This window comes from Lithobates pipiens, unplaced genomic scaffold, assembly GCF_037356315.1.
Source record: "Lithobates pipiens isolate NorthernLeopardFrog02 unplaced genomic scaffold, aLitPip1_a1.2 Scaffold_22, whole genome shotgun sequence".
Taxonomy (NCBI): Eukaryota; Metazoa; Chordata; class Amphibia; order Anura; family Ranidae; genus Lithobates; species Lithobates pipiens.
Genome location: NW_027507784.1, coordinates 227,496,961 through 227,524,234, shown reverse-complemented (window position 1 = coordinate 227,524,234; position 27,274 = coordinate 227,496,961). Strand labels below are relative to the sequence as shown.

Here is a 27,274-nt window from a genome sequence, read left to right as displayed (position 1 = left end):
ATAAAAAAATATTACATCACAATAGAGACCCTACTGATCTGAATTTTTGGGGAATTGAACCATATACTAAACATTGGAGAGGGGGGCATAAGGTGAGGACCCTCAGTCAATTAGAGTCTAAATTGATTTTTACACTAGACACTTTTTCGCCCAGAGGAATGAATATTGAATTTGATCTTAACTGCTTTTTTAGTGATTTTTAGGATACATTTTTATATTTGTTCTTTTTGTAGTATTTGGGACTTATAATTTCTCTTCTAGTGGATTATTGACCTTATTTCTTCAGAATCTCCTATCCATCTTATATTTTTATTATTTTTCTGCCATATGCATCTTTTCCATTGATGAAATTGTTTCCAATTTTTTTTTCTCCCGATATGTTTTTTAATATTTTTTTTATCTAAATGTACATTTACATTAAAATTTGTTTTATGGTTGTATATATATCGTATATATGATGTATATATTAGTATGGAGCATTATCCCTTATGCCGCGTACACACGGTCGAATTGTATGACGTACTTAGTCCGTCATACAATCCGGCGGACAATCCGGCGTACTTTCTACCGAACGGACTTGGCCACACACGGATACACAAACAGTCCGCCGAAAGCTTGCGCGATGACGTACAGCACGTACGACGGGACTAGAAATAGGAAGTCCAAGACACAACAAAGCACCCTTTGGGCTCCTTCTGCTGACTTTGCGTTAGTGGAAGTTTGGTTAGAGACGATTCACGCTTTTCAGACTTCAGCTTAATTCGTCCGTTTTTGTTTTTTTAATTTATTCTCGAATTGGAATATTAATCATAGGATGAGGATGAATAAAGACATTTGTGATAACTCTGTGTGAATATAAGCAGCAAAGCAACTTCACTTTTCTTGCATTATGAAGAAGAAAAGAATGTGCTATATTAAAAAAAACACAAAATTAGCAGCATGACGAATATGCTAGCTTCAATACGAACACTAGTTTTACAAGACAGAGCGCTTCCGCCCTGTAAATCCTTTCTGGGCATGCGCCATTCTTAGTCCGTCGGACTAGCATACTGACGACCGTATTGTCCGCTGAAACCAAAGTACGACGGAAAGATTGTTGTGCAAACCGAAATTCTTAGTACTCCGGACTGCACGCTGAAAAAGTCAGCTGAAGCCCACACACGAGCGGATTGTCCGTTGAAATGTGTTTCAACGGACTAAGTACGTCATACAATTCGACCGTGTGTACGCGGCATTACGACTAAAATGATCAACATCCTTTGTATTCTCCCTAGTCTAGTTTATAAAATAATCCCTTTATTTTTGTTCTATATCTCCCATATTTATTTATTTTTCCATAAAAAATATTGGATCGTTTTATCAATTCATAAAATCATTTGGGGCGCTTGGTTTTGGAAACAATTGATACATATGCTTTTACAGACTTTTGACTTTCTATGCTTGAATTGAACCCCTGAGGAAGGGGACTAAGCCAGAAACGTTGGGTCAAGTTTATAAAGAGTTGTTGCCTATGTATCTACATCCATCTCTAACCATATGGATTTGTATATAATTCAAATGTTCACTTCTATTTTTTTAATGTATAATAAATTGTCTGCATATTAATAAAGATGTGCATATTTTAATACTGGAGAGGATGGTGTTGCGCTGTTCAAAGGGTAAATGAAAGGTATAAGAAATAATTGTATCAGGGTAGCTTAGATAAGCAGCCTGAGGTAAACCAAAGATATATGTTCAATAATGCAATGAGTGAAAATAATTGATATACCTATAAAGCTTGTGGTGCATCCACCTAACAAACAGTATTAAAGTGCACAGTGCAAACCATCACTTCCATTCTCCCCTTTCCCCTTCCTCCCCCCCGCTCCTAATTTGATCCCCTGCACCTAGTTTCACATCCCTTTTGAAATGAATGGACTTGCCCACACACGGAGAAAAGTCTGTTCATTTTGAACGCGGCTCCAGGTAGATGGGACTAGCGAAGGAAGTCAATGTCGCCGCCTCCATCGGCGAGATTGACGCGTGGCTTGCCCCGTCACCTGGTATGTACTTAAAGGGGAAGCCCTACGCTGAAAAAACGACGCGGGGGTCCCCCCGAAATCCATATCAGACCCTTATCTGAGCACGCAGCCTGGCCGGTCAGGAAAGGGGGTGGGGACGAGCGAGCGCCCCCCTCCTGAGACGTACCAGGCCGCATGCCCTACACAGGGTGGCGCTTTGGGAAAGGGGGGCCCTGCGACCCCCCCACCCCCCAAAGCACTTTGTCCCCATGTTGATGAGGACAAGGGGCTCTTCCCGACAACCCTGACCGTTGGTTGTCAGGGTCTGCGGTCAGGGGGCTTATCGGAATCCAGGAACCCTCTTTAATAAGGGGGCCCCCAGATACCGGCCCCCCACCCTATGTGAATGAGTATGGGGTACGATGTACCCCTATCCATTCACCTGGTGAAAAAAAGTGTAAATAAAAAAAAACACAAATTTTTTAAATAATTTATTGGACAGCTCCGGTGGTCTTTTCTTCTTCCGTCTTGGGGGTCTTCTTGCCAGAGTCCTCCGCTATCCTCTGCTAGCTCTTTAACTAGCAGAGGAGCCTGGCTTTCTTCATAGTCGCCGCCGCCGTCCGGGGGTCTTCTTCCGACTTCGGGGTCTTGTCCCCCTCTTTGATTCTTCTGCCGGGCCACCGCTATCTTCTGCTAGCTCTTTTACTAGTGTTGGCCTGGTCGTCTGTCGCTTTCGCTGCCACCTCCACCTTCTTCTCCTCTTCTTCCTTGCGATGTTGACACAACGCTCTCTCTGACCGCAATAGCAGGGACGCGTTGTGCAGTGACTTATATAGGGACAAGGAGCGGGGTCACCGGGTCAACGCTAGTAAAAGAGCTAGCAGAAGATAGCAGAGGCCCAGCAGAAAAACCAAAGAGGGGAACAAGACCCCCGAAGAGCGGGACAAGACCCCAAAGTCGGAAGAAGACCCCCAGGGGGCAGCGGCAATGCTGAAGAAGAAAGCCTGGCTCCTCCGCTAGTTAAAGTGTTAGTAGAAGATAGCGGAGAAGTCCGGCGAGAAGACCCCCAAGACGGAAGAAGAAGACCACCGGAGCTGTCCAATAAATTATTTTAAAAAATGTGTTGCGTTTCTTTATTTACACTTTTTTTCACCAGGTGAATGGGTACATCGTACCCCATACTCATTCACATAGGGTGGGGGGCCGTTATCCGGGGGCCCCTTATTAAAGGGGGCTCCCAGATTCCGATAAGCCCCCCGCCCGCAGACCCTGACAACTAATGGCCAAGGTTGTTGGGAAGAGGCCCTTGTCCTCATCAACATGGGGGCAAGGTGCTTTGGGGTGGGGGGGCCGCGGGGGGCGCCATGGGAAAGAGCGAGCACCCCCCATGTTGAGGGCACGCAGCCCGGTGCGGCTCAGGAGGGGGGGGGGGGGCGTTCGATTGTCCCCACCCCCTTTCCTGACCTTCTGGGCTGCATGATCAGATAAGGGTCTGATATGGACTTTGGGGGGACCCCCACGCCATTTTTTCAGCGTAGGGCTTCCCCTTTAAGTCCATACCAGGTGACGGCGCTAGCGACGTCTCAATCTTGCCGATGGAGGCGGGACATTGACTTCCTTCGTTAGTCCCGTCTAACTGGAGCCACGTTCAAAATTAACAGACTTTTCTCCACGTGTGAGAAAGTCCGTTCATTTCAAAAGTCTGGTGGACTAGCACACAGACAGTTGGATTGTCCGCCGGACTGCCGAGTCCAGCTGACAATTTTGAGTCAAAACTTCTATGTCCGCTGAACTTTTGGGAAAAAAATTCCGCCGGAGCCCACACACGGGTGGATTGTCCAGGTCCAGCGGATAGTTCGATCATGTGTACGGGGAATCAGATGTACTTTTTAGCATCACAACTTATGCAAGGAATTCTCTCTAACATGGAATCAATTCTACCAATACCTCCAACTCAGGCATGCACTTCAAACCCAGACATGGACGGTCAGTCTAAAGAACACTAATCTCCCAGGGTCTATAAAATGCGTTGCACAAATCTTTCTTCAAGGCCTCTTGAAGATATTTTATCCTCTGCTCCCTCTGTGAAGGCAGGATGGGTTCTGCAACCATACCCTTGTAACGTGGATAAGAAGGGTTGCCAGCCAATAATAATCCCTCTTCTCCTTGATACCACAAATCCTAGGGTCCTTTCGCAGGCTTTGCAGAATCAGGGAGGCCATGCGGCATAAGTTTGTAGAGGCATTCGATTCTGAGTCCTCTGTGTCACTAAGGATCACATGATCCGTAACTGCCTCCTCCCAGCCACTTACAACTCCTTGGGTTTCTGAGGGCTAAAAACCATCCCTTGAAGACTGCTGCAGAGTGTTATGCTCTACATCCATGCTGACACAACGCTCCTCCTCCTCCTCTTCCTAGGTGTTTGGAAGGCCAGCAGGAATTCTATCTGGATAAAGGGGGCCTTGAGAGGTAAGGAAGTCCTCCTCTTCCTCCCACTGTTCTGCCTCAAGTTCTCCATGATTCCACGAAGTGTGTGCTCCAACAGGAAGACTAGAGGAACAGTGTCACTGATGCATGCATTGCCTTTTTCTTTGATGTGGGTCTTTCAAGTGCTTTTGCCAACGGACTGCATGGCAGGTCATAATATGTCTGGTCAAGCATGTGATGCCCAAGCGACTGCTATTCTGACCACGCTTGATCCGCTTCAGACATAGGTTGCAAACAGCAAAGGTGCTATCTGCTGCACACATGTCGAAAAAGGCCCACACAAAGGAACTTTTAAAAGTCAGGGGTGAGTCAGCAGCGCCATGCACTTGCGGAGTTCTGTGGTGTGATGAAATAGGGTGGCTGCCCTTAAGCTGACCCCTAGAGGAAATCATGCCTCATTGGAGTTGTGTCTCCTCCTCCTCTCAGGCACCCAAGTACAGTCAGTGACCTCATCTTCTCCTCCCTCCTCATCACTGGAGCAATCTTGCCCATTTGCTGCAGCTGGGGAAACATGACTGCCAGTTTCTTGTTCTTTTTGGGCACCCCTTCTCTCTAGGCTCACGTTACTCCCTTCCTCAACCTGGGAACCAACATCAGAGCCTTCAAATCTCTGCACATCCTACAGAAGCATGTACCTGACACTGTGGTCCAATAATTCTGGGGACTCCTCAGTGCATGATGGTGGGGCTATGGAAGGAGTGACTGTGGACAAGGACCCTGTGGAATAGGCTGCTTTGGCAGCTGCATTGGAAGGCAAACTACTCTGAGCCCGGGTGACAGAGGATGAGGATGGCTTTGTTTTCCATTCCACCAACTCTTCTGCATGTTCTAGCTCAATAACACAGCCAGCAGCAGAAAAAAAAAAGACAAGCATGCCCCACGGCTACCTGCAGAGGATGCACCATGTCCAGGATCAGCACTGTTGACTGTAGACACAAGAGGCTGCTTTCCCTTTTTTAAAGGCCTGTGAGTGTTTGCCTCTCCTTGGTGGCCTTGTGGACATAATGTATTTTCTGTTTTGCAACACAACACTACACTGTATTAGATACTGTGTACACCGCCTGCACTGTATTAGCAACTGTACAATGGTTGCACTGTATTGTATACTGTGAACACCACCAGAAGTGTATTAGAAACTGTAGACACTGTATTAGATACTGTGTACACAGCCTGCAAAGTAGTAGATACTTTACTATGGTTGCACTGTATTGTGTACTGTGAACCCCACCAGAAGTGTAGTAGAAACTATACACACTGTATTAGATACTTTGTACTCTGCCTGCACTGTATTAGTAAAGGAGGGGAGGGGGAGATATGGCAAAATGGACTTTGTATGAAAACACTTGGGTAGATTGAATCACTCAATAGTAATTCAAATCCAGTGTAGCCTATATGTACAGTGCATTCGCTGGTGTACTGTTTCTAATACACTTCAGGCGGTGTACACAGTATCTAATACAGTGTGTACAATTTCTACTACACTTCTTGTAGTGTACACAGTATAAAATACAGTGCAGCCATTGTACAGTTTCTAATACAGTGCAGGCAGTGTACACAGTGCGTACAGTTTCTACTACTTTTCTGGTGGTGTACACAGTATCTAATACAGTGTATACAGTTTCTACTACACTTCTGCTGGTGTACACAATACAGTGCAGCTGTAGTACAGTTGCTTATGTATAGCTGATGAGTGGAGACAACCCACAAAACACGTCAAGCTTTATATTTGATGCTATGCCACAGCAATCATGTGAATACCATGGGTTTGAATCATCAATCAATTATTTACATTACATATCATGTTTTTACACATCTTTGCATGTACTGCTGATTTACCATGTGCAATAATGTCTACTATTTTATATGATGGACTAATCATGCTTATCTATATTCTGTATCATCTATTTCTAATCATGTTATCTATTGCACTATGCTCAATTGTGTCATTAATAAATATTTTAATTACAATTATTGAGTGATTCAATCGAACCAAGTTTTGTGTTTCATATAAAGTCCCATTTTCCCATATCCCCCCCCCCCCCCCCCTTTACTAACCATTAGGGATGGAGACCTGTGTACTGGATAGTCATGGTCTCACATAAAGTCCCAACATCTCAGCCTACACTGTATTAGCAACTGTACTACAGCTGTACTGTATTGTGTACACCAACAGAAGAGTAGTAGAAACTGTACACACTGTATTGGATACTGTGTACATTGTCTGCACTGTATTAGAAACTGTACAAAGGCTGCATTGTATTTTATACTTTGTACACCACAAGGAGTGTAGTAGAACCTGTAGAAACTGTATTAGATACTGTGTATACCACCTGAAGTGTATTAGAAACAGTACACCAGCAAATGCACTGTAGATATAGGCTACACTGGAGAGTATATTATATACTGTATATATACACAAACACATGACTGTATATATTTATATTAATGTATTAGAAACAGTACACCACAGAATGCACTGTAGCTATAGGCTACACTGAATTCAGAGTATACACAAACATACATACATATACACACACTCCGCCGGAAGTGTATAAGAGGAGGAGGGGATGGAAGCGGGGATTCATCCAGTCAGTTACAGCGTATTATGACAGATAATAACATTAACTGTTGTAAGAGATTAAACTATGACAAACAGTTTTAACCACTGGAGCCAGCAGATGTGGTACTGTGTATCCTGGTGGCAGAGGAGAAAGGAGGTAATGCAGAATTCCTCATGTTACGCAGCAGGAGTTAAGGGCAGTACATCTATGCTTAATCATGAACAGGTCTTTTCTGGGAGTATTAGGTAGCAAACAGACCCCTTTCACACTGAGGTGCTTTTCAGCCGCATTCTTGCTAAAAAAAAAGCGCCTGAAAAGTTCACAAAAAACTATTTCCATTAAAATCAATGAATGCTTTTATACTGGGGCAGTGCGCTGGAAGGGCGGTGAAAAAACATCACTTTCCATTGAAATGAATAGAAAGCTCTTCAAAATTGCTTGAGAAGCTCTTCAAAAGCGCTCAGTGTTTTACTGGCAGTTTAGAAGTGCCTCAGTGTGAAAGGGGCCTAAGAGTAGCTTCACAGTCGTTCATTTAGAAGAGTGAAGTATTAACGGCCAAAGGCTTCAACAGAAAATGTGAAACAGTCTGGCAGTAGTATCAGAATGGGGAAACAAACCCAAACAATTACAGCCCCAGTTTGAGCAACACAGAATGCTTAGACGGGGTCAACTTAGCTGTAAGGCAGCATAAACGACATTGACGGATCTCAGTCTCGTCAGGCTCTGTGATGTGCAGGAGAGGTTGGTTGATTTCATCTGTGTGAAATGCTTTGTTTAGCTGATGATCTCAGACATCTGGAGGCGAGAGGTCTTCACGGCATCTGCAGCTCCATGGGTTCTCCTTCAGGTGGAGGAGGTAAACGTAGACTGCTGTACCAGTCAGGAAGTTCCACTAGAGGCAGGTCTAGATTTTCACAAAACGATCATAGGTCTACTGGGCCTCCCAAGTTGACTGTGCATGCCGTGTGTGTATCTCACTCAGTATCCTAACAGTCTTCCTCACAGTTGCTCATCTGGGGGCCCTACTGTCATTCCATATGCTCCTTAAAATTGATCAATTACCATGCACCTAATGCCATCACTGTTAGGAACCACTGGCTTTTTACTTGCCCTGCCCTAGCATCACTAGACTTTACTATATTGAGGTCAATGCCTTATTTCTGAGAGTCAGTGCTTTCTTGTTATAGTCCATGCAGCAACCATTCTGCACCAGTCAACTGCATGGTGGAAGACTTTCCCTGACAACTTTGGTGCCACATCCCTCTATGAAACTTATTACGAAGACCTTCCTTCTGAGGTTTTTCAGTTACTTAGATAGTGGTAGACTGTTTTTCAAAGATTACATATTTCAGCTAGTGAAATAGTTCCATTTCTACTTTTCATTTAAATCAGAATTTGATGAGTGGGGAGGTCTCATGAAAAGGGAAGAATGTCACACTCACCTTCTCCCTGATCCAGTGACAGATTTTCTTTCTATTGTGCAGCCGCCAGCACTACGGATGCCATTGAGCATTTAGGCACTTCCTTAATGGGCTAGGCAACAGGTTGTTCAACATTCAATAAACAAGTCACTATGTTTTATTTTAGCCTCCCATGCCTCCAGTGTCTGCACCATTGTACCCCCAGTGGCCACTGAACTCTAGCACCTCCAGCAAATCCAGCATTTCTGTACAGCTATAAATTCAAAGAATAGAGTCCGTAACTCTGAACGTCTTTGTTGCTTCTTTATTGGTGCATAAAAAAAGTGAGTAAAAATATACAGGGGCTCACGTGCTCCTGCTTACAAGCCCTGATCAGGGCACAATTTTCAAGTTAAAAACAGAACATATATACTTGTTTGCCCAACCACAACTTCCAATGAATTATTTAATTGAAACAGCAATTAAGAGACATCCAAAACAGAAGGTGAGGTGTAGCACTTGGCAATACAAACATGGGAAATACTTTTCTAGCAATGAATGTTGTTTGTACACATTATCTGCACAATAGAAAATTACATTTTTTTTTATACAAAAAGGTTCCTTTAAATAAACGAAATAAGAAACAAGACTGCATCACGTCTCAAATTCAAACCGTGTGTAGTCATGATGGGATATGTAGTCCCATGCTGACAATACAAACATGGAAAATACTTTCCAGCATATTCATGTACAGCTGCTTTACTTTTAATTAGAACATGCTTACACTTCAATATAGAAAAAAGTTAAAGTATACAAAATGATGTGATGCAAACTGCTATTAACATTATATTATCACAAACGGTGCACTTACTAAGAAGCTGCTGTGATAGCCTTTGTGATAGTTGTCGCTCATCATTAAAGCCTCCAACAATATGCAATTCTAGCCTAAAGAAAGAAAGGTATACATACTAATTAATGTGGATGTCACAATTGCATTTTTCATCAAGTTTATAAATGGCTCTTGAACTTAGATTAACTATGGATACCTAGTTAATGCAAATAAAATACACCTTGCACTTTTTTTTTTTAGGTAGCTACTGTTATACTGTGTTATACTGAACATCATATAGTGAAAATGAAACATACTGTAAATTAACAGTGCTGATTATATAATCACATATAAACTATCACAAAACAATTGTCCGCGTGATTGTGTTCACTCCATGGCAAAATTGACACACTCTTGTGCTTAAAAAAATAAAATAAAAATGCTTCCACAAAGGAATGTTTCACCCAGGAAAGACAGCTCACATGGATTCACACCTCATTTATGGAATTGACCCCTTGTTAAATAAAGTGTAAACAGTGGCATTTCCTCTCGCTTTTTGTCTGTTTAGCAGAACATATACAACAGTGAATCTCCCCAGTCATCACACTAATAGCAATAAATACCATTATAATGACATGCCTCCACATCTGAAGCTTAGTAGGCTGCAATAATTAACAATTTAATAATTAACACTTTTGGTTTTAATACAGCTTTAAAAGCATTTGCTACACTTGCCATGTCGCCCAGATTAATATTTTCTAGACTTGAGCAAATATATAAAATTTGTGTAACGTATGGCGCCAACCAGTGGCGGCCTCTTCATAAGGGGGCACATAAGCGCCGCCACCCCAAGCTATAAAAAAAGTGCCCTTTAAGAGTGTCCAGTCGCCAGACACGTGGCTGTCTATTGCTGATTGCAAGCTGGGAGGCTGATTTGCCTGTATTTAAGGAGTGTTAAGGCGCAAGCGATGCACCCATAAACACTCCCACTCTTCACCAATTTGTCTATGGCCTCCTTTCCTGTATTTTAATAGGCAGGGATCGGAGGACAGTGCATTTTTCAGCATCCCCGCTTCACTTCCCGTTGCCCGGCTCACTGCTGTGTGGAGTAGACCCAGATCTACCGATTGAGACTGCCAGCGTGACCACGTGGAAGGCCTGAGCGGCGTGGCTCTTTAACGGTAGGTAAGCTCCTAGGGCCACATGCCCTGGGAGAAGCATCTCTGTATAGATGCAGGCACTTGGAATTGGAGAAGCTCGTCCTCTCTTCTTCAACAGCAGCAACAAGCAAATGCGGGGAAGTTAATCTTTCACTTACATGATAACAGAGCTCACTGCACACTAGGCTCAGCCTTATTTATTGCTGGACAGACACCGATTTTCCCCTGTGACAGGTTGCCAGAGCGCTGCTATCTTCCGCTATCACAGCATTGTATGTTGAACTTGTCTCCAGTTACCGAGTTATACTGTCCACCGCCCCACAGTAAATAAGGCTGAGTCTGAGTGTGCAGTGAATGTTCTGTTATCGGGTGAGAAGGTTAACCCTTTATTTCCCTGCATTTGTTTTGTTGGCTTCTCTTATTACTTACTGGAGGTTAGGGTTTAAAGGATAAGGATCATCTCATAAAACCAGGGCTGGTGCTCCATGCTTCTAGATTAGAAACACTTAGTATTTTAAAATTTGGAATTTAGAATTCAACTGTTTGTTGAACCTGGGTATATTACAAGGATGAGGATAATGATGGGTGTATTATACAAAGATGAGGATTTATTGCTTTAAGAAAGTCTAACAACGGCTATTACTTTTTCTCTAAATTCCTTTGAAAGTCAGGTAATTGGTTTTCAAAACACAATGGTTATTTCATATGTATTTTCACTCTTATTTATAGTACTTCAAACATGCTACCCTCATATTAATAATATATACTAAATGAGTAAAATCAAATAATATATCATTTAGGTTGAATATTATAGAAGTACATAAATAAAAAAAAAATATATATTTTTATTAGTAGGCATATAAATGCTCCATATAATTTAATAGTAATACAATAGAAATGATTGCCAATATAATTAATTGCATTTTATACTTTTTTTACACTAATTGCAATTAATACTTGTTCATAAGGCAACTTTTAAATAAGCCCCTTTTTTTCTTTTAGTAATAAAACATAAAATAAAAACCTTTATTCATTGTTCAGTTGAGACATGAGTCATCAGTCTTATTATAACACACTCTGGCTCCATGGCCAGTCCTTATCTTGTTTGGTTGTCCGAGATCCTCACGATTTATAACCTGAGAGAATATGCGATTAAGCTCTTAATGGTTTGCCGACCAACCACTGTAGTCTGTTGTACTACGACAGAATGGCATAGGCAGGCGAAATGCCGTTAAGAAACATCGGGTGTGTGGCCGGCCACGACAATCGGATTCGATCAGGAACAAATCAATCCCCAGGCCAGGTCAATGAAATCTGGACTGGACTTGGTGATCACTCCTGACGAATGATATCCTTCCTGTCTGTGTAACTGTAAACACTGACAGTGGACGTGATGTCATCTCTCCTCATGTCGGTCTTTTCGTTCCAGACCGAGAGGAGAGCATCAAACAGCGAGTTGCACCAACACTGACACCAGGTCACGTAGGCACACAATTAATCCCTGATCACCCCCCCAGTTAACACCTTCACCACCTGTCACTGTGTCACCCAGTACAGCAATCAGATTTTTCTTTGATCGCTGTACTAGTGTCATTAGTGACACTAATCAGTGTTATGCCTTGTACACATGGTCGGACTTTCCGATAAAAAAATGTGCGATCAGACTGTTGTCGGAAATTCCGATTGTGTGTGGGCGCCATTGGACTTTTTCTGTCGGAATTTCCGACACACAAAGTTTGAGATCTGGATCTAAAATTTTCCAACGACAAAATCCGATTGTTTAAATTTCGCTCGTGTGTATACAATTCCGATGCACAATGTGCCACGCATGCTCAGAATAAATTACTAGACAAAAGCTATTGGCTACTGGTCTCTTTATAGTCCCGTCGTATGTGGTTTACGTCACAACATTCTGAAGGATCAGATTTTCCGACAACTTTGTGTGACCGTGTGTATGCAAGACAAGTTTGGGGCAATATCCGTCGGAAAAAATCTGACAGATTTTGTTATCAGAATGTCCGACTATTTGTACAAAGGCATTAGGATAATTAGTATTAGGCTCAGATAGGTCTAGGGACCCCCCCCTAACCCCCCCCCCCCAATAAAGGTTTAACCCCTTGATTACCCCGTCACCTGTGATCACAGTGTAAGGCTGGATTCACACTTATGCATTTTTGTGCTTTTTGCATTTTGCAGATTTGCAATACAGAACATGTTCCATAGGAAACAATGTTAAATGGACTGAAGTGCAAAATCTACAAAATGCAAAAAGCACTAAAAATGCATAGGTGTGAATCCAGTCTAAGCCCTTGTACACACGGTCGGAGATTCCGACGACCAAATCCGTCTGAGTTATTCCGACGGATTAATTCCGGACGAGGTCCGGAAGTGATGTTGCATACACATGGTCGGACCAAGTTGTCGGAATTTCCGGTTGCCAAGAACGAGATGACGTAAGCCAAGTACGGCGGGACTAGAAAAGGGAAGTTCAGCACCACGTCCGGCACCCTTTGGGCTCCTTCAGCTGATCTCGTATCTATCGCGTGTTAGTAGAAGTTTGGTGAGAGACGATTCGCGCTTTTCAGATTAGTGATTTAGATCGCTACTGCTCTTCAGTTTCTACTTGTCTTTGCGTATCTGATAATCAGTGCGTGCAGTCAGTAAGTATTTGTTTCTCATTGTGGACTATATCTTGGTATAGTACGCTTTGATTTGCATGTCTTATTGTCTGCTGGCTTCTGCTATTCAGTTCGTTCTTTCAGGCATTGCTGTTTATTGGTGCTTTCTGTTGTCCGTTCTGACCAGCCGACCGTTTTCAAACCATGTTTCGTCTACGTACTCTGATAAGGGGACCTTATACTTTAGGCTTTAAATACTCAGTTCCCAAAATGTTATACTAATCTTGGCCATAAATGTTGGTGTCTAATCTGCTTGCAATGTTGATTTTTAAAATTACTAATTGTTGGTCTTGTTTCACTCCACAGTGTCCTTCAACGCCACAGGAATGGTAGACTGTGGCCTCCCACTTTGCCAGTCATTGGGACTTTCCCAATTGTGGAGGAGCAATTGATGGGAAGCACATCCGCATCGTCCCACCACCCAACTCGGGTCGTACTATTTTAACAACAAGGGGTTTCATAGTATCGTGATGTTGGCGGTGGCGTCTGCAACCTATGAGTTTTTGTATGTGGAAGTGGGGCAAAATGGACGGATGTTGGATGGTGGAGTGTTTGCACGGACAGAGTTCTACTGGCATCTCCAGAGTGGCAGTCTGGGCTTGCCACCCACAGAGGAGAATCAGGAAGGACTCCCGTTTGTCTACGTCGCGGATGAGGCGTTTGCCCTGGCGAACCATCTGATGCGGCCTTTCCCGATGAGGACCCTCACCCCAGACCAGAGGATTTTTAATTTCCGCCTGTCCAGAGCCCTAAGAGTGGTGGAGAACACCTTTGGAATACTGGCCAGCCGGTTCCGCCTTTCTTTAACACCTATCCACATGGCGGAATACAAACTAAATCACATAGTGCTGGCCTGCTGTGTTCTTCACAATTTTCTAAAAAGACATTCTGCAAACTATGCGGTCTCAGTTGTCCAACAAGAAGCAGACTTGCTGGAAAATGATAACCTCATGGGCCTTGAACCTGCTCATCCTGGCTTGCCCCCCCCCCAAAGCGCCCGTGAGGTTAGAACCCAATACATGGACTACTTTGTGGGTAGGGGGGCCATTGATATGCCAATGTGTGAGCGTCATTTTCAGAAAAAAAAAATTCTTTCAAACTCCTTCATTTACTGCTTGGCTTGCTTTTAGGTGTCTCCTATGTAAATTTATGTTTTTTCTTGTTGTGCCTTTTTCACCAACAGTGCAAACCTATGTTCTGAGCGAGATGAGGGGACAGTCTCTTCTTCAGATAAGCTTATTATGTTGTGGGTCTGCTACACACACACCTTGTTTTTGGTAACTAATGTATGTAGTGCATTACTGACCAAAATCGTGCTCATTTTCAGCACCATGGCAGGAAAATGGCATGATTGTCAAAATTAACACATCACTGTGTGTGTTTTTTACTAAAGGCACTTCCACTATGCACTACAAATGCACTGCAAAAGTACACCTGAAACTGCACTTGGAGTGTAAAGTGGAGTTACCTTTAATAAATAACACCCATTCTCACCGAAAACAACAATTTTACTCCAAATACATCTTTTGCGCAATGAAAAAGGAAGCCACACATTGTTGATAATTTAACTTTTTAATCCAAGCACATTCACATGTGCGTTTAGAAAAGGGTTTTACAACAAACCAACAAATTGTGTGTATCAAAAACAGTCTTTCAGGTAATTTTTTTTTACACTTTGTGTTTTTGGGTAAACAGGCATGTATCAAAATGTAACACACAGAACACAGGAACTTACAAAGTTCAACTTTGAAAAGTGAAGACAATATCAGACATGAGTATGTACAAACTGGGCTGATATTGCCTTCATCACATGGGGTGTCACCCCTGGAAAAGCCAAATTTGGAAGATGCACACAGTGTGTCAACATGTGCTATCTCCCATCATGGGGGATCAATGTACATGTTTTAGGGCTGCAACCCCTTCATCTCAGCCACTTTCCACAAAACACGTACATTGATCCCCCATGATGGGAGATAGTGCATGTCTACACACACTGTGCATCTTCCAAATTTGGATTTTCTAAAAATACAAAAGTTGTGGTTTAAAATCCAAAAAAATAAAACCCTAGCTAGTTTGGGCTGTTTCACACTCTCCCCAAAACATCAATGATGTTCTTCATTTTATTTTTATCATTATTGATGTTTTGCTGTATATTTTCTAAATCCCGATTGCAAGCCATTATCTCCCTAATCAGGATCTGGGCACTTTCACTGGTAAAATTGAATTCTTCTTCCACATCACCTACAAAATAAAGCAAAAAAAAAAAACACACCATGTATTATAAATATGGTGACATACATTGATGAGCTTACCGGAAGCTGTGTTCTCCGACACTCACCTGTTGTGGTGACAATTTGTCCAACTTCAACAATCTCTCCTTTCTCCTCCTCCTCCTGCTCCTCTGCTTCTGGTTTTGGAATGTGGCCTTCTTTGGGAGGGGTGGGTTCCCTGGTGTCCTCATACTTGCAGAGTCTTCTCTCCCCTATGAGAATGTAAAAAAAGAATAATTAGCACACAGAGGGCAGAAATAGGAATATGAAACATTGCTTGGAAGTGTTGTACAATTGTGTTTTTTGGCCGAGTTCCAAGGTGAGAACATTATTGTGGACACTTTGTTAAGCTGGAATACTTACCTGCAGAACGATGTTTCTTACGAACGAATGAAACCATGAACTTGAAAGTGGCCATTTTAAAATGCACAACATGAAATCAAAGCACAGAGCAGCATGCAAGCAAGAATAATCATATGAACACACAACTACTTACTTTTTTGAAGAACACACTTGATCCTTATGTACTGCTCGTGCTCCCTCAGTTTCAGGTCTGACCAGCGTTTTTTCTCAGTTGATCCATGGATCGGCGTACCCCAAAATTCTTATGAAGACTCTTCGCAACTTTATTCATGATCTTGGCCTTTCTGATATTTGGGATTGGGTAAGGTCCATACTTCCCATCATAGTCGGTCCTGTTCAATATGTCCACCATCTCCAACATCTCTCCAAAAGACATATTTGGGGCTTTAAATCTTCTCTTCCTGTATAGGGACGTTTCAGGCTCCGGGCTTTCCTCACCCTCCTCCTCGTTAGTGGAACTCTGATTGCGCACCTGCGTTCTCTCCGCCATGTGCTCTCCCCACTGCGCCGAAAGTGAAGGGGCGGGGAATAGTCTAGAAAGAACGTCAGGGGCGGGGTTTAACACATGCACACTGTATATAAAACGCAACACGCGTGTGTCGTCCGTACGATCTGTGAACAGAGGGAGAAGCTGAGGCGACGAACGTGCAAACGAAGGTAAAATTTTGAACTTGGTACATCACTAGGCTATACTGCTTCTAGATTGAGACCTGCATTAGTGGAGTTTAGCCTGACATTAGGGTTTGTCTTGCAGACATTATGGGTGGCTTCAATGATCATAGCTTGATGCCCTGCCTGTGGCAACCAACACACCCTTAGTATAGTAACAGACAAAAGAGGCAGGCAGCAACGGACAAACTGCTTGAGTTTGTGAAGCCGGTGGTCCCCAGGGCAGACGTCAACTATTTAAAAAAAAAAATTGGTGGCCTGAGGAGTACATATCTGAAGGAGAGGACCAATGTGCTGAAGTCCATGCAATCTGGAGCTTCAGCAGATGATGTTTATGTCCCCAGGCTGTGGTATTATGACAGGATGCAGTTTCTGTCAGACCAGGCTGAGGTCAGAGAATCACACTCTACTCTTCCTTCCACGCGTCCTATGCTACATTCCACCCCTGCTGAGTCTTCCGACGCCCAACCTGGGCCTTCCACTCAGGAAGAACTGGGGGAGCCCAGCTTGAGCCAGGTATAGTATTGTTGTACATATTTTGGGAGTATAAATGAATGATGTTAACTTGATTTTTGCTCACTAATTGCTGATTTTAGAAAGTGTTTCAGATATCAATAGACAGTAGTGGCCAAAACCTTGGGGACAAGAAAGAAAAATGCTGGGCACAGAATGATAGTATTTTCTATTGGTTAACAATTTGCAACAGTGTTGATGTGAAAATTGTGTGTGTTTGATGAACCAAAAACTAAAACTATGTCCCTTTTTCATATACAGGAAGAACTCAGCCAGGAACAGGAGGGTGTGGAATGCAGTAGCCAGGAGGTGGCTGTGGAAAGTGGCAGCCAGGAGGAGGCGGGGGTAAGCGGCAGCCAGGCGGTGGGCGGGCAAAGGAGCCTCACAGAATGCCAGGTCCCTCCCCACTGCCTTCCACGCAAAAGGGCGAGAAAGGGGGGAATGTGGAGGAGTCAGCCCTGAGGCTGATTGGGGAGGCATCAACGGCCCTCCAAGCAAAACCTACCTATCAAGAGGCCTTTGCTGCCTTGGTTGCATGCAAGCTTGAGAAAATGGAGGAGGGGCAACAGCTCTTGTGTGAGGAGGTTATTATACACACTCTCAACAAGGGTATGTTGGGCCAAATGACACAAAACACACACTTGTGTGGTTTGGCCCATGCCCCTCCTCCTCCTCCTTCTGCCACACCTCCAGCACCACAGCCACAGCCTGGAAGGAAGCATGGAAGGAAGACCAGAGAGTGAGGACCTTGGTTCAGTCTGGTCTGACAGAAGATGCAGCCTGTTGTAGTACCACAGCCTGGGAACATAGATCTGCTGCTGTTCCGGGTTTCAGGGACTTTAGGACCAGACTTCTCTCCCTCAGACATGTACTCCTCAGGCCACCAAGTTTTGCGTTTAAATAGTTGATGTGTGCCCTGGGGGCCAAAGGATTCGCTAATCTCCCCAGTTTGTCCATCGCTGCCTCCCTTTTTATTTGTTACTGACACCTAAATAAAGTTTTTTTTTCTTTGAAGAAATACTTGCGTATGTGTTTTACTTCAAAAAGGCCAGTTTATTGGTGAGCAGGCAGGTACATTTCAAAAAAAACTAAGTGAAATGAATAACAAGGGGTACCAACACTAAACAACCTCCTGTAGATTAAAAAAGAAAATATAAAAAATATAATAATGTTGTTGTGGTAAGTTTACACACAAAACACACTCCAAAAAATGGAAGGATGAGCAAACTGTCAAAAAAGGAGATGTTTAGGGGAAAAAAAAATGCAGTCAAAAAAGAATAAACAAAATATAAAATTGTGTAGATGTGACAAATTCAAAAACTGTATTGCCGAAATGAGTAAAAAAGACTTAGGAAATACGTTCGGGAGAAGCGTGTGTGACTATAAGCATCCAAAGAAGTTCCTTCTTGCAGCATTGTAAAGACAAGAGAATGGGCTTCATGAAAGAATTTTTAACATTGCAGCGTGACAAATCTGCTATATTGATTACGAGCAGTAGTTTTACCTGAGCGAGCGCTTCCGTGTCCGAAATTGATTGTGAGCATGCGTGGCACCTTGTCCGTCGGAGTAGGCTACACATGATCGGAGTATGTCCGATCGGAGGATTTTGTCGGAAAATATTTCCGGCAAGTTGGAAAAGTTGGTCCGACAGATATTCCGACGGAAACAGTCTGATGCAGACCATACACAGTCGGAATATCCGACAAAAAGCTCAGATCGGAAACATTCCACTGGAATCTCCGACCGTGTGTACAAGGGCTAAGTGTTACGGGTGATGCAGGTTATCTAGATTTTTTTTTATAGTGTCAGGGCACCCACCGTATTTTACCCAATAAAGGTTTTTCTTTTTTTTAATGTATGTTTATTGAAAAAAAAAATTTTCACAACAGAAAAAATATACTTCTGGTATAATCAATATTGTCATCACAAGGTTAACATCAAAATCCGCCTCAGGCGGGTTACAAAGTATTAAGGTACATATAGATAACAGTTTGGGGGGGGGGGGGTACACCACAGGTTTGGATACAAAAGTTGCACAGGAAAAAAAGAAAGAAGATGTAAATTGTAAAGTACGGAGTGTGAATTCTGAGACAGAACCCTGATAATTCACCCCTGGAGGTTTGTATCACTATATCAGGGCGCTGCCTCTGGGTTAAATGGGGAGTTATCCCATATCTTAGAGAATTTGGGTAAGGTATCCTGGACCAGTGCCGTCATGTGTTCCATCCTGCGTATTTGCGCAATGGCGGAGAGTAGCTGTGGGGGGGGGGGTAGGAGACAGCCAGAGGGCAGGTATTATTCTTTCGGCACGTGAACAAAAACAGTTGAACTTCAACTGCACAAATTCCGCGCCATGTAAAAAAAACAAAAATACAAATACAAACAAAAAGCTGCTCCTTAGGAAAGTGAAAAAAAAAAACACCTATTGGATAATATCAGTAATTAAGGGGCACTCTAAAAAAATATATTTTTTACACCACCATTAGCAATAACTGTGGCATTAAAACAATGCTTAAAACAACATTCTAATCACCAAATACAAATATACACATATATCATTAATAAATGCAATGCAAAATACTGAACATTGGTGAACCACCAAAAAGTAAATAAAATAGAGTCCCATTGACGTGTCTCTACATAAATAGAATCTGCAAATCCAAGTGTGGAAACAGATATTGATCGTGATATGGCAACAAATCGGAAAAAGACTTGCGACTCCCTCCACCAAACACGCAGCAATGCACCAGTTGTGAAGATGCAAGTCCAAATTGCTTACCAGATTCGTTTGACCACTTTAATTAAAAAGTCAAAAAACGCCTGTACAGGATAATGCCTGCTCATATGGATACTGATGGAAATGATAGTAGATGATATGTCCCCCTTCACAGACTCAAGCGGCAAATATGAAAAAAATACAAAAGGATCCATAGCGTAATACTGACTTTAATAAAAAATAAATAAAAACAGACAGCCAAATGGCTCCTTACATGGTTATGTGCCCGACCTGGCACTGGGGCTGCTCGCTTTGACCGAAAGACTCACTCTCCGACCAAACGAAAAAAAGTCCTTCCGCATTCGCTATTGGCGTGCGTTCCAGGCCTTCAGACCGGTAAACCAGAGGGCTGGAAGTGGCGTCGAAAAGCGTGACCAAGTACTCAGGAGGAGTGTGGAGTAAATTGTGCTGCAAAGAAGCAAGGAGCAAGGGAGGTATATGGATGAGAAGAGCTTCAGTTTTAGTTGTATTAACTTTATACACCGACAGCAGCGGCACAGCATGTGCAGAGGCACCAACTGGCTGAGAGGCTTAAGACGTGGACCGGAGTGGGAGAAGGGCAAAGGAAGGCCTTTGAACGTAGAGATAGGGTTTGGGTGTTCCAAGATGGCCACCGACTAGGCCGAGCTCACAGTCCCAAAGTGGAGAGGTGGCTGCGGGGCAGATAGGAAATCTTCCTGGAGTGCCCAGTCCCTGCTGTGGCGGAGGATTATAACCTTTCCCAAGGGAACGACAGTACTGGAGCTAAAGGAGAGCCAGAAAGCTGGCTCTGGGTGTAGCAAGATGGCCGCCGGAGCTCACCTTAATGACCCATGCTCCGATCACCCCTCTGGTGTCTGCTGCCTTGTTACGGGCTCCCGTCCATCAGCGGGGGAAGCCCGCTGTCTGTGTGGTGCCGGGTGGTGTTGAGGCGGCCGTAGATTGGCCATGATTCCGCTGTCTGGTGGTTGCAGAGGTAAAGTAGGCTGCAAGATGGCATCCGGCCTGCTGTGGAGTTCGGGCTGGTCGGTCCGAGGCCGGCCAAAAACAGTCCCAGCCTAGAGTGAACCTGTCCAGCAGGCAGGATGGATGGCCCAGCGGGCTTAAAAATGTATCCCGAGCGAGGATGGAGGTGGATAGTGAGAGGCGCCAGCGGAGCTCCTCTCCAACACGTCCTTCCCGTTCAGCTTCCGGCCACACCCCCCCAATACAGGTTTAAGCCCCTGATCACTCGGCGGGCGATCAAAGTTAGGTTTTAGCATCAGAGATTGTCTGCATCGCCCCAGGCAGCATCAGATCAGTGACAGTACTGCTAACACCCATGCACGATACCCCTCCCTTAGTAGTATAGTGTCTGAATGGATCAATATCTGATCCTATCAGATCTATATTAGCGTCCCTAACAGTTTAGTGTTCCCAGAAACGCAGTGTTAGTGGGATCAGCCCAGATTCCTTGCACCTGTTTAGCCCCTCCGCCTAGCCCAGCCCACCAAAGTGCAGTATCAATCTCTGTCACTTACAAAACACAACACACATACAGTAACTGCAGCGTTCGCAGAGTCAGGCCTGATCCCTGCGAACGTTAAAACATTTTTGGTAGCGTTTGAATCAGTCACTAACAGTCAGGAGTTTTTTTTTTTTTTTTTAACCTGCGAGTCTCACTAGTGTACCAGTAAATTTAGCGACCAAACTGTCAAATCAAAGGTACACTAGTGAAGAGGCCTACACGTTTCTGAGCATGACAGATAGTGAAGAGGAAGTCACTCATCGGTCAGATTCTGGCTCAGAATACAAACCTGTAAACAGCAGCAGCACCCTGACAGATAGCCCCTGCCAAGGTCAGGCGTACCAGACCACGATCTTTTTCTGCTGTCGTTGAGGTGCAAGAACTGCATGTCCATTGTATGGAGCTAGCAATACTAGCACCGCTATTTCTTCTGGTGAACTGGCAAGCACCAGCGGCCTAGTACATCCTGGTAATACATCCAGCACTGCAGTAACACTTGGTGACGTGGCGAGCCCCATAAGAGCAGTTCAAGCTGGAGATGTGGCAAACACGAGTAGTGTCCCGCTGGCACCAAGAAGACAAGGCCCGTCGAGCCCATAGTGCCCTTCCTGCTGCATTCATCAATCGTAATTGGGAACCCACCACTTCTGCAGCACCCGTACTTCCCCCATTCACTGGCCAACCCAAAATTCATGTGAAAACAGTTGATTTTACCTCACTTGATTTTATTTTGCTGCTTTTCACCGAAGATCTATAGATCTATTGTGGGCCAAAGCAATTTATATGCTGGTCAATTCATCACCGCTAATCCCCAGCTGACCCTTGCCAGAGATTGGAGACCAATTACTGTGTCCGAATTTAAGACTTTCCTGGGCCTATCCCTCCTCATGGGCATAAGTTGCGGTCATATTGGCCCACTGATCCAGTTCACCATAGGCCAGTGTTCTCTGCCTCTATGACCAGGACACAATACAAGCAGATCGATGATAATGAATAATGAACTCTGTCATCCTCAGGGTGACCCTGAATTTGATTGGTTCTACAAAATTCAGCCCCTCGTAAACCTCTTCAACAAATGTTTTGCAGCCTTGTTTACTCCCTATCAAGTTGTCTGCTTTGATGAGTCCCTGATTAAGTTTTCTGGCCGCGTGTCTTTTAAACAGTATCTTCCCAGCAAGCGTGCCAGATAACGGGGTCAAGATGTACAAGTTCTGTGACATGGCCACAGGCTATACATATAGTTTTATGGTTTACGAGGGAAGAGATAGTTACGTAGAGTCCAAAGTTACGTGTCTAAACTCGGTGACTGGTGTTGTGGAGAAACCCCTCTGTGTCCATGAATATAACCTTAATATGGGAGGGGTGGACCTCAAAGACCAGTTGTTGGCGCCATAACTAATTGCCCATAAGGCCAGACACTGGAACAAAAAAAGTGTCTGTTTATTTAAATCGGCTTTGCTGAAAGCTCATGTGCTTTACAGAGCTTCAGGATGAACTGAATCCTTCCTTAAATTCCAGGAAGAGATCATCAGAGCCCTTCTGTTTCCAGACGGTGCTCTGGCCCAACTTCCCAACACAAATCCAGCAAGCCACTGCATGAGAGGCATTTTTCGCATGTCCTCTCTGGTACCCCTACCCAAATAAGATGTCGTGTCTGTAGAAAGAGCGGATTTAGGCATGACACCCACTTTTATTGTCCCTCCTGTCCTAACCAACCTGGTCTTTGCATTGGTGACCGTTTCGAACGCTAATGCGCACTAGTTGAGTATCAGCGCAGGGTACAGCACCACACAGTCATAGGCACACATACGCAGGGTCTCGGAGTCTCAAAAGATGTGATGTCTACCACATTTTGAGAGACCCTAATCTGCAACGTTCAGTTTATAGTTTTTTTTTACAGTTTTTATAAAAAAATAAAAATAAAATCACACACAAAAAAATCTAAAATAGTTGTGGTTATATTTTTCTTCTCCCTCTCTCTATTGTTCTCTCTCTTATGTTCGCTCTCTACTGTCCGCTCTACTGTTCGCTCACTATTGTTCTATATCTATCGTTCGCTCTGTTTTATTTTTACTATGTTTTATTGTATTTGCTTTGTAGGTATAGAATGTTTTATTGCTAACCATCATTTGCTTAGCAGGTATGCCATTCAGCTGCAGCGAGGATTTATCTTAACAGCAACAGCGTTTGCTTCCACAATACATAAAGCCGTGACTCCTTCACTGTAGGAGGTTTCACCACCACAGTTAAAAAAAGAGCATAGGGGGCGTGACCGGAAGTCGACCCGGATGGCAGCCTAAGTCTCCTGCTCTCCCACCAGCCTCAGCTACACCGCACCTAAGGGGAGAATCCAGCCCCATCCGATGGGGAAATCTAGGGCTACACGGTCCTCCAGCTCCAGGGGACCTCCCGCACCGTCGTTGGGCACTGCCACGGACCTCCGATCCTTCTTCTCCACGACGGAGCTCCCGACCGACGGACCTCCCAAAATGGCGCCGGCGGCCGCAGCCGCGCCGGCTCCTTCTCCGGCCCGCAGGGCCCATCCGCACATTCAGCACGGACCGAGGGATCGAGGACCACCGCGGATGACATCCCCGGGCCCGGAGGCCTCCGGTGCGGTGAGTCGAACCCCGGTCCCGCCCGCCTCCGAGGCCGCCCAGCCAGGCCTGCGGCCTACCACGCCGCCGCCAGGGCACAAGACCAGGCCCTCCCTGGGACCCTCTCTATCCCCATGCTGCACGGCACCGCAGTCCCCCCACCGCACGTCCGCGGCTTTAGACGCCGGCGAGGAGTTCCTGAGCGGGACTGGACAGATCAGGGAGGGGGGTGGACTAGGCCTGGGGCCCTCTGGCAGTAGGTCCCCCCCACCTCCGGACACTCAGTGCTCATTGGCTTTGCCCAGGCTGCTCCGGACGCCCCCGGACTCCAGTGCTGGGTCCGAGGGGTCCCCCCTCTCTTTTGCAGCTGAGGACTTTCCTGCCCCCCCCCCCCCTGAGGAGCCCCTGGTCTGGGCGTACCGGGGGCCCGGGGGAATGGACGGACCCCTGCAGAACCCTGACTCGGGGTCGCCCCCACCTAAGTCTCAGAGGCTGGGCACCTCGGGGCACCCCTCCCCCCCACGCGGTTGCGGGGAACGACCAGGGATGACGGCATATCCGGGGGGATCCGCAGCCCTTCCACCCCAGGATACCGGGGGACGACACCAGCCACCTCCCTTGGCCCGTGCTTCAGAGTGGCCGGGGGTCTGGGATCCTCTCCCTGAGCATGCCCCCCCCTCACGTACTGCGGGCCCCGTGGACCCTAGGCCACTGTCGCCACGTCATCACACAGACCGGGACGACCCGGGAGACATGACCACAACACCACCGTACCCTCAGTGGCAATTATACTTACAAGCGATCCCTACCAAAGAGGATTTTAAACAACTGATTGAAGATGTCAAATCCACGTGTCGGGCGGAAATACAAACGCTCCATTCGGGCCTTAAGCACCTTGCGGACAGGGTGGAGATGGCTGAAGAGGAGATACAAGAAACCAAAATTGCGGTCCACAAAACCCAAACGCAAGGGGCTGAACACCATCTGCTCCTGAGAGATATGCAGCGCCATGTGGAGGACTTAGACAACAGGGGGCGCCGGCACAACATCAGAGTGCGTGGGGTTCCGGAGTCGGAGGGCCCAGAGGACGCTCAGATTATCTTGCAGGAACTATTCAACACTCTCCTCGGAGAACCCCCCACTAAATTTATTGAGATGGATAGAGCTCATAGGGCCCTACGCCCCAAAAATGCTACTTCTGGCCCCAGGGACTTTATTTGCAGAGTCAACTCGTTCCACCTCAAGGAGGATATCCTGCGACAAGCCCGTTTAGCCCGTGAGGTGTCTTTCCGGAACCACCCAGTGCAACTCTTTCCGGACCTCTCCTGGATTACGCTGCAAAAACGTAGACTTCTCCAACCCTTGCTCCGTACCCTGCAAGACGCCCAGATCCAGTACCGCTGGGGTTTCCCATTTAGCCTCACTGCCAAACATCAGGGTAAATCGGCCTCTCTGAGGTACCCTGAAGATCTGCCGACTTTTTGTGAGGATCTGGGCATCCGCCCACCCCGGCTTCCCGATTGGGACCTCATCGCTACTCAACCCACCCCTCCGACGCTGTGGCAAAAAGTTCCCCCACGCCAACGACCCAGAAACCGGGAAACGCAAAACAAACCTAAGAGACAAGGCCCTGGCTGAGGATCCCGGCCCTTCATCCCCCTTTTTTCTTTTCCAAGTGACTCTTAACTTTTCTCATCACTGCCTGGTTGGCCCTCCGTGACCTGTTGCCGGTGGAGAGGAAGATTTGCAGCGTCCCGGACCGCTCAGCGGCATAGTGCTCAGACGTTGTTTTGCCCTGGTTCTAGTTGCACTCATTACCCTTTCCCCTTTGGTGCCTTTTCAACAATCTACCGCACTTAGGCTGCTGGTTGGGAGATTCGGGAGAGTGGGTTCCCCCTTGCTCTCACGACCCTCCCTCTAACCCTTTTTTTTTGGGTTGTTTTTCCTTTTTCGTTACTTTATTCATCTTATTTATACTTTAGTGATTTTGCTCCGGTTCAAGTTTTTACACATATTACGCTCCTCTATTCCTCCTTAGGACCTGAATGAGGAGACCTGGACTCCTATGCGGCCGCCAGGCCCAGGCCTCGTGCGCTGGGTCTGGTGGCCCCCTGGGAATCCGTGTAGTCCCGGATGACTTTTTTACCCGGGGCCGTATATTGCCCTATGTTTGGTCCGGTTATGGGCCCATGTTTTCATTGCAATGCATTTTTTGTTGTACTAATGTTTTTCTCCCTTCTCTCACTTTCTACCTCCCCCTCTCTTCTCTCCTCTGTCTTCCTTCCGCTGCCTGCAGGGATCGGACACGTAGTGGCGGGGCCCTACGACCGGACAGCGTCTGCTCCTGGCTCCTGGCGGTCCATCTTGGACGTGGTGGTCGGGTAAGATTTACTAAACACAGACCGCTCCCCTACCCCCCCCCACCCCCCCGGACTTGACTGATGGCTAAGATTCTATCTATGAATGTTCACGGCTTAAATTCAAACAGGAAACGGCATCTGGCACTAAGGGAGTTTAAACAGTCGGGAGCGGATATTATCCTGGTTCAGGAAATGCACTTTGACAGGGGGGGATCTTTTGCCTTCGCCTCCAGGAGCTTTCCGCTTGTGTATCTATCCTCGGGGTCCCACAAGAGAGCGGGGGTGGCTGTCCTGATCCGACAAGGAGCACCCTTTACCTATGTTGATCACTACAGCGATCCCCGGGGGGGCTTCCTGATACTTAAGGGTACGTGGCAGTCACGGCCGATCACCCTGTGTACGCTATACGCCCCTAATGTCCATCAGCATAGCTTCCTCTCCAGGGTTTTTGCACGGCTATTTAAGGAAGACCACGGTTATTTGGTGGTGGGAGGAGACTTTAATCTGGCTCACTCGGCCACGGCCGATCGTCAGACAGCGCCCACCCGCGTGCCCTCGCCTAGAGCCCTCCGGGATTCGAGGCTTTTTCGGCAACTCACTCGCCGCTATGCACTGTTTGACGCTTGGCGAGCTCTCCGGCCCGGGGATCGGCAGTACACATACTACTCAGCCCCTCACCACATGCACTCTCGGATTGACTATTTTTTCACTAATAATGCTACATTGAGAGCGACGCGTGCCGCATCTATCCTGCCGATCTCCTGGTCGGACCATGCCCCGATCTTACTCACCCTAGATTTAGGCCCCCCGATAACTCGGCCATATAATTGGAAGCTGAACACTTTCCTTCTTCAGCACCTTCCCTCCCAATCGGAATTAGCCTTGACCCTGCGTCACTATTTTGCTGAGAATTTGACCCCAGACGTCCCCCTCTCCACTGTGTGGGAAGCCCACAAGGCGGTGATGCGGGGTAGATGCATTGCGCTTTCCTCGGCCTTGAAGCGAGACGTCGCGGCCACCAAGCTTAACACCGAGAAGGAACTTAGACAGTTAGAGCAGAAACTGCAGGCCTCACCGACGGTACCACTCCTTAGGAAAATTGTTAATTTGCGAATGGCGCTGGCG

The 27,274-nt window shown here is 45.7% G+C and overlaps 1 protein-coding gene across 6 annotated transcripts in view; it reads right to left on the bottom strand.

Annotated features, from left to right (window-relative positions):
- Positions 1-27,274, bottom strand: part of NTAN1 (N-terminal asparagine amidase) — a 413,363-nt gene that overhangs the window by 136,239 nt on the left and 249,850 nt on the right. For all 6 annotated transcript variants that reach the window (XM_077448900.1, XM_077448897.1, XM_077448896.1 and 3 more), the window contains one exon: positions 9,320-9,393. In XM_077448900.1, the coding sequence (XP_077305026.1) occupies positions 9,320-9,393 (74 nt within the window). The remainder of the gene's footprint in view (positions 1-9,319; positions 9,394-27,274) is intronic.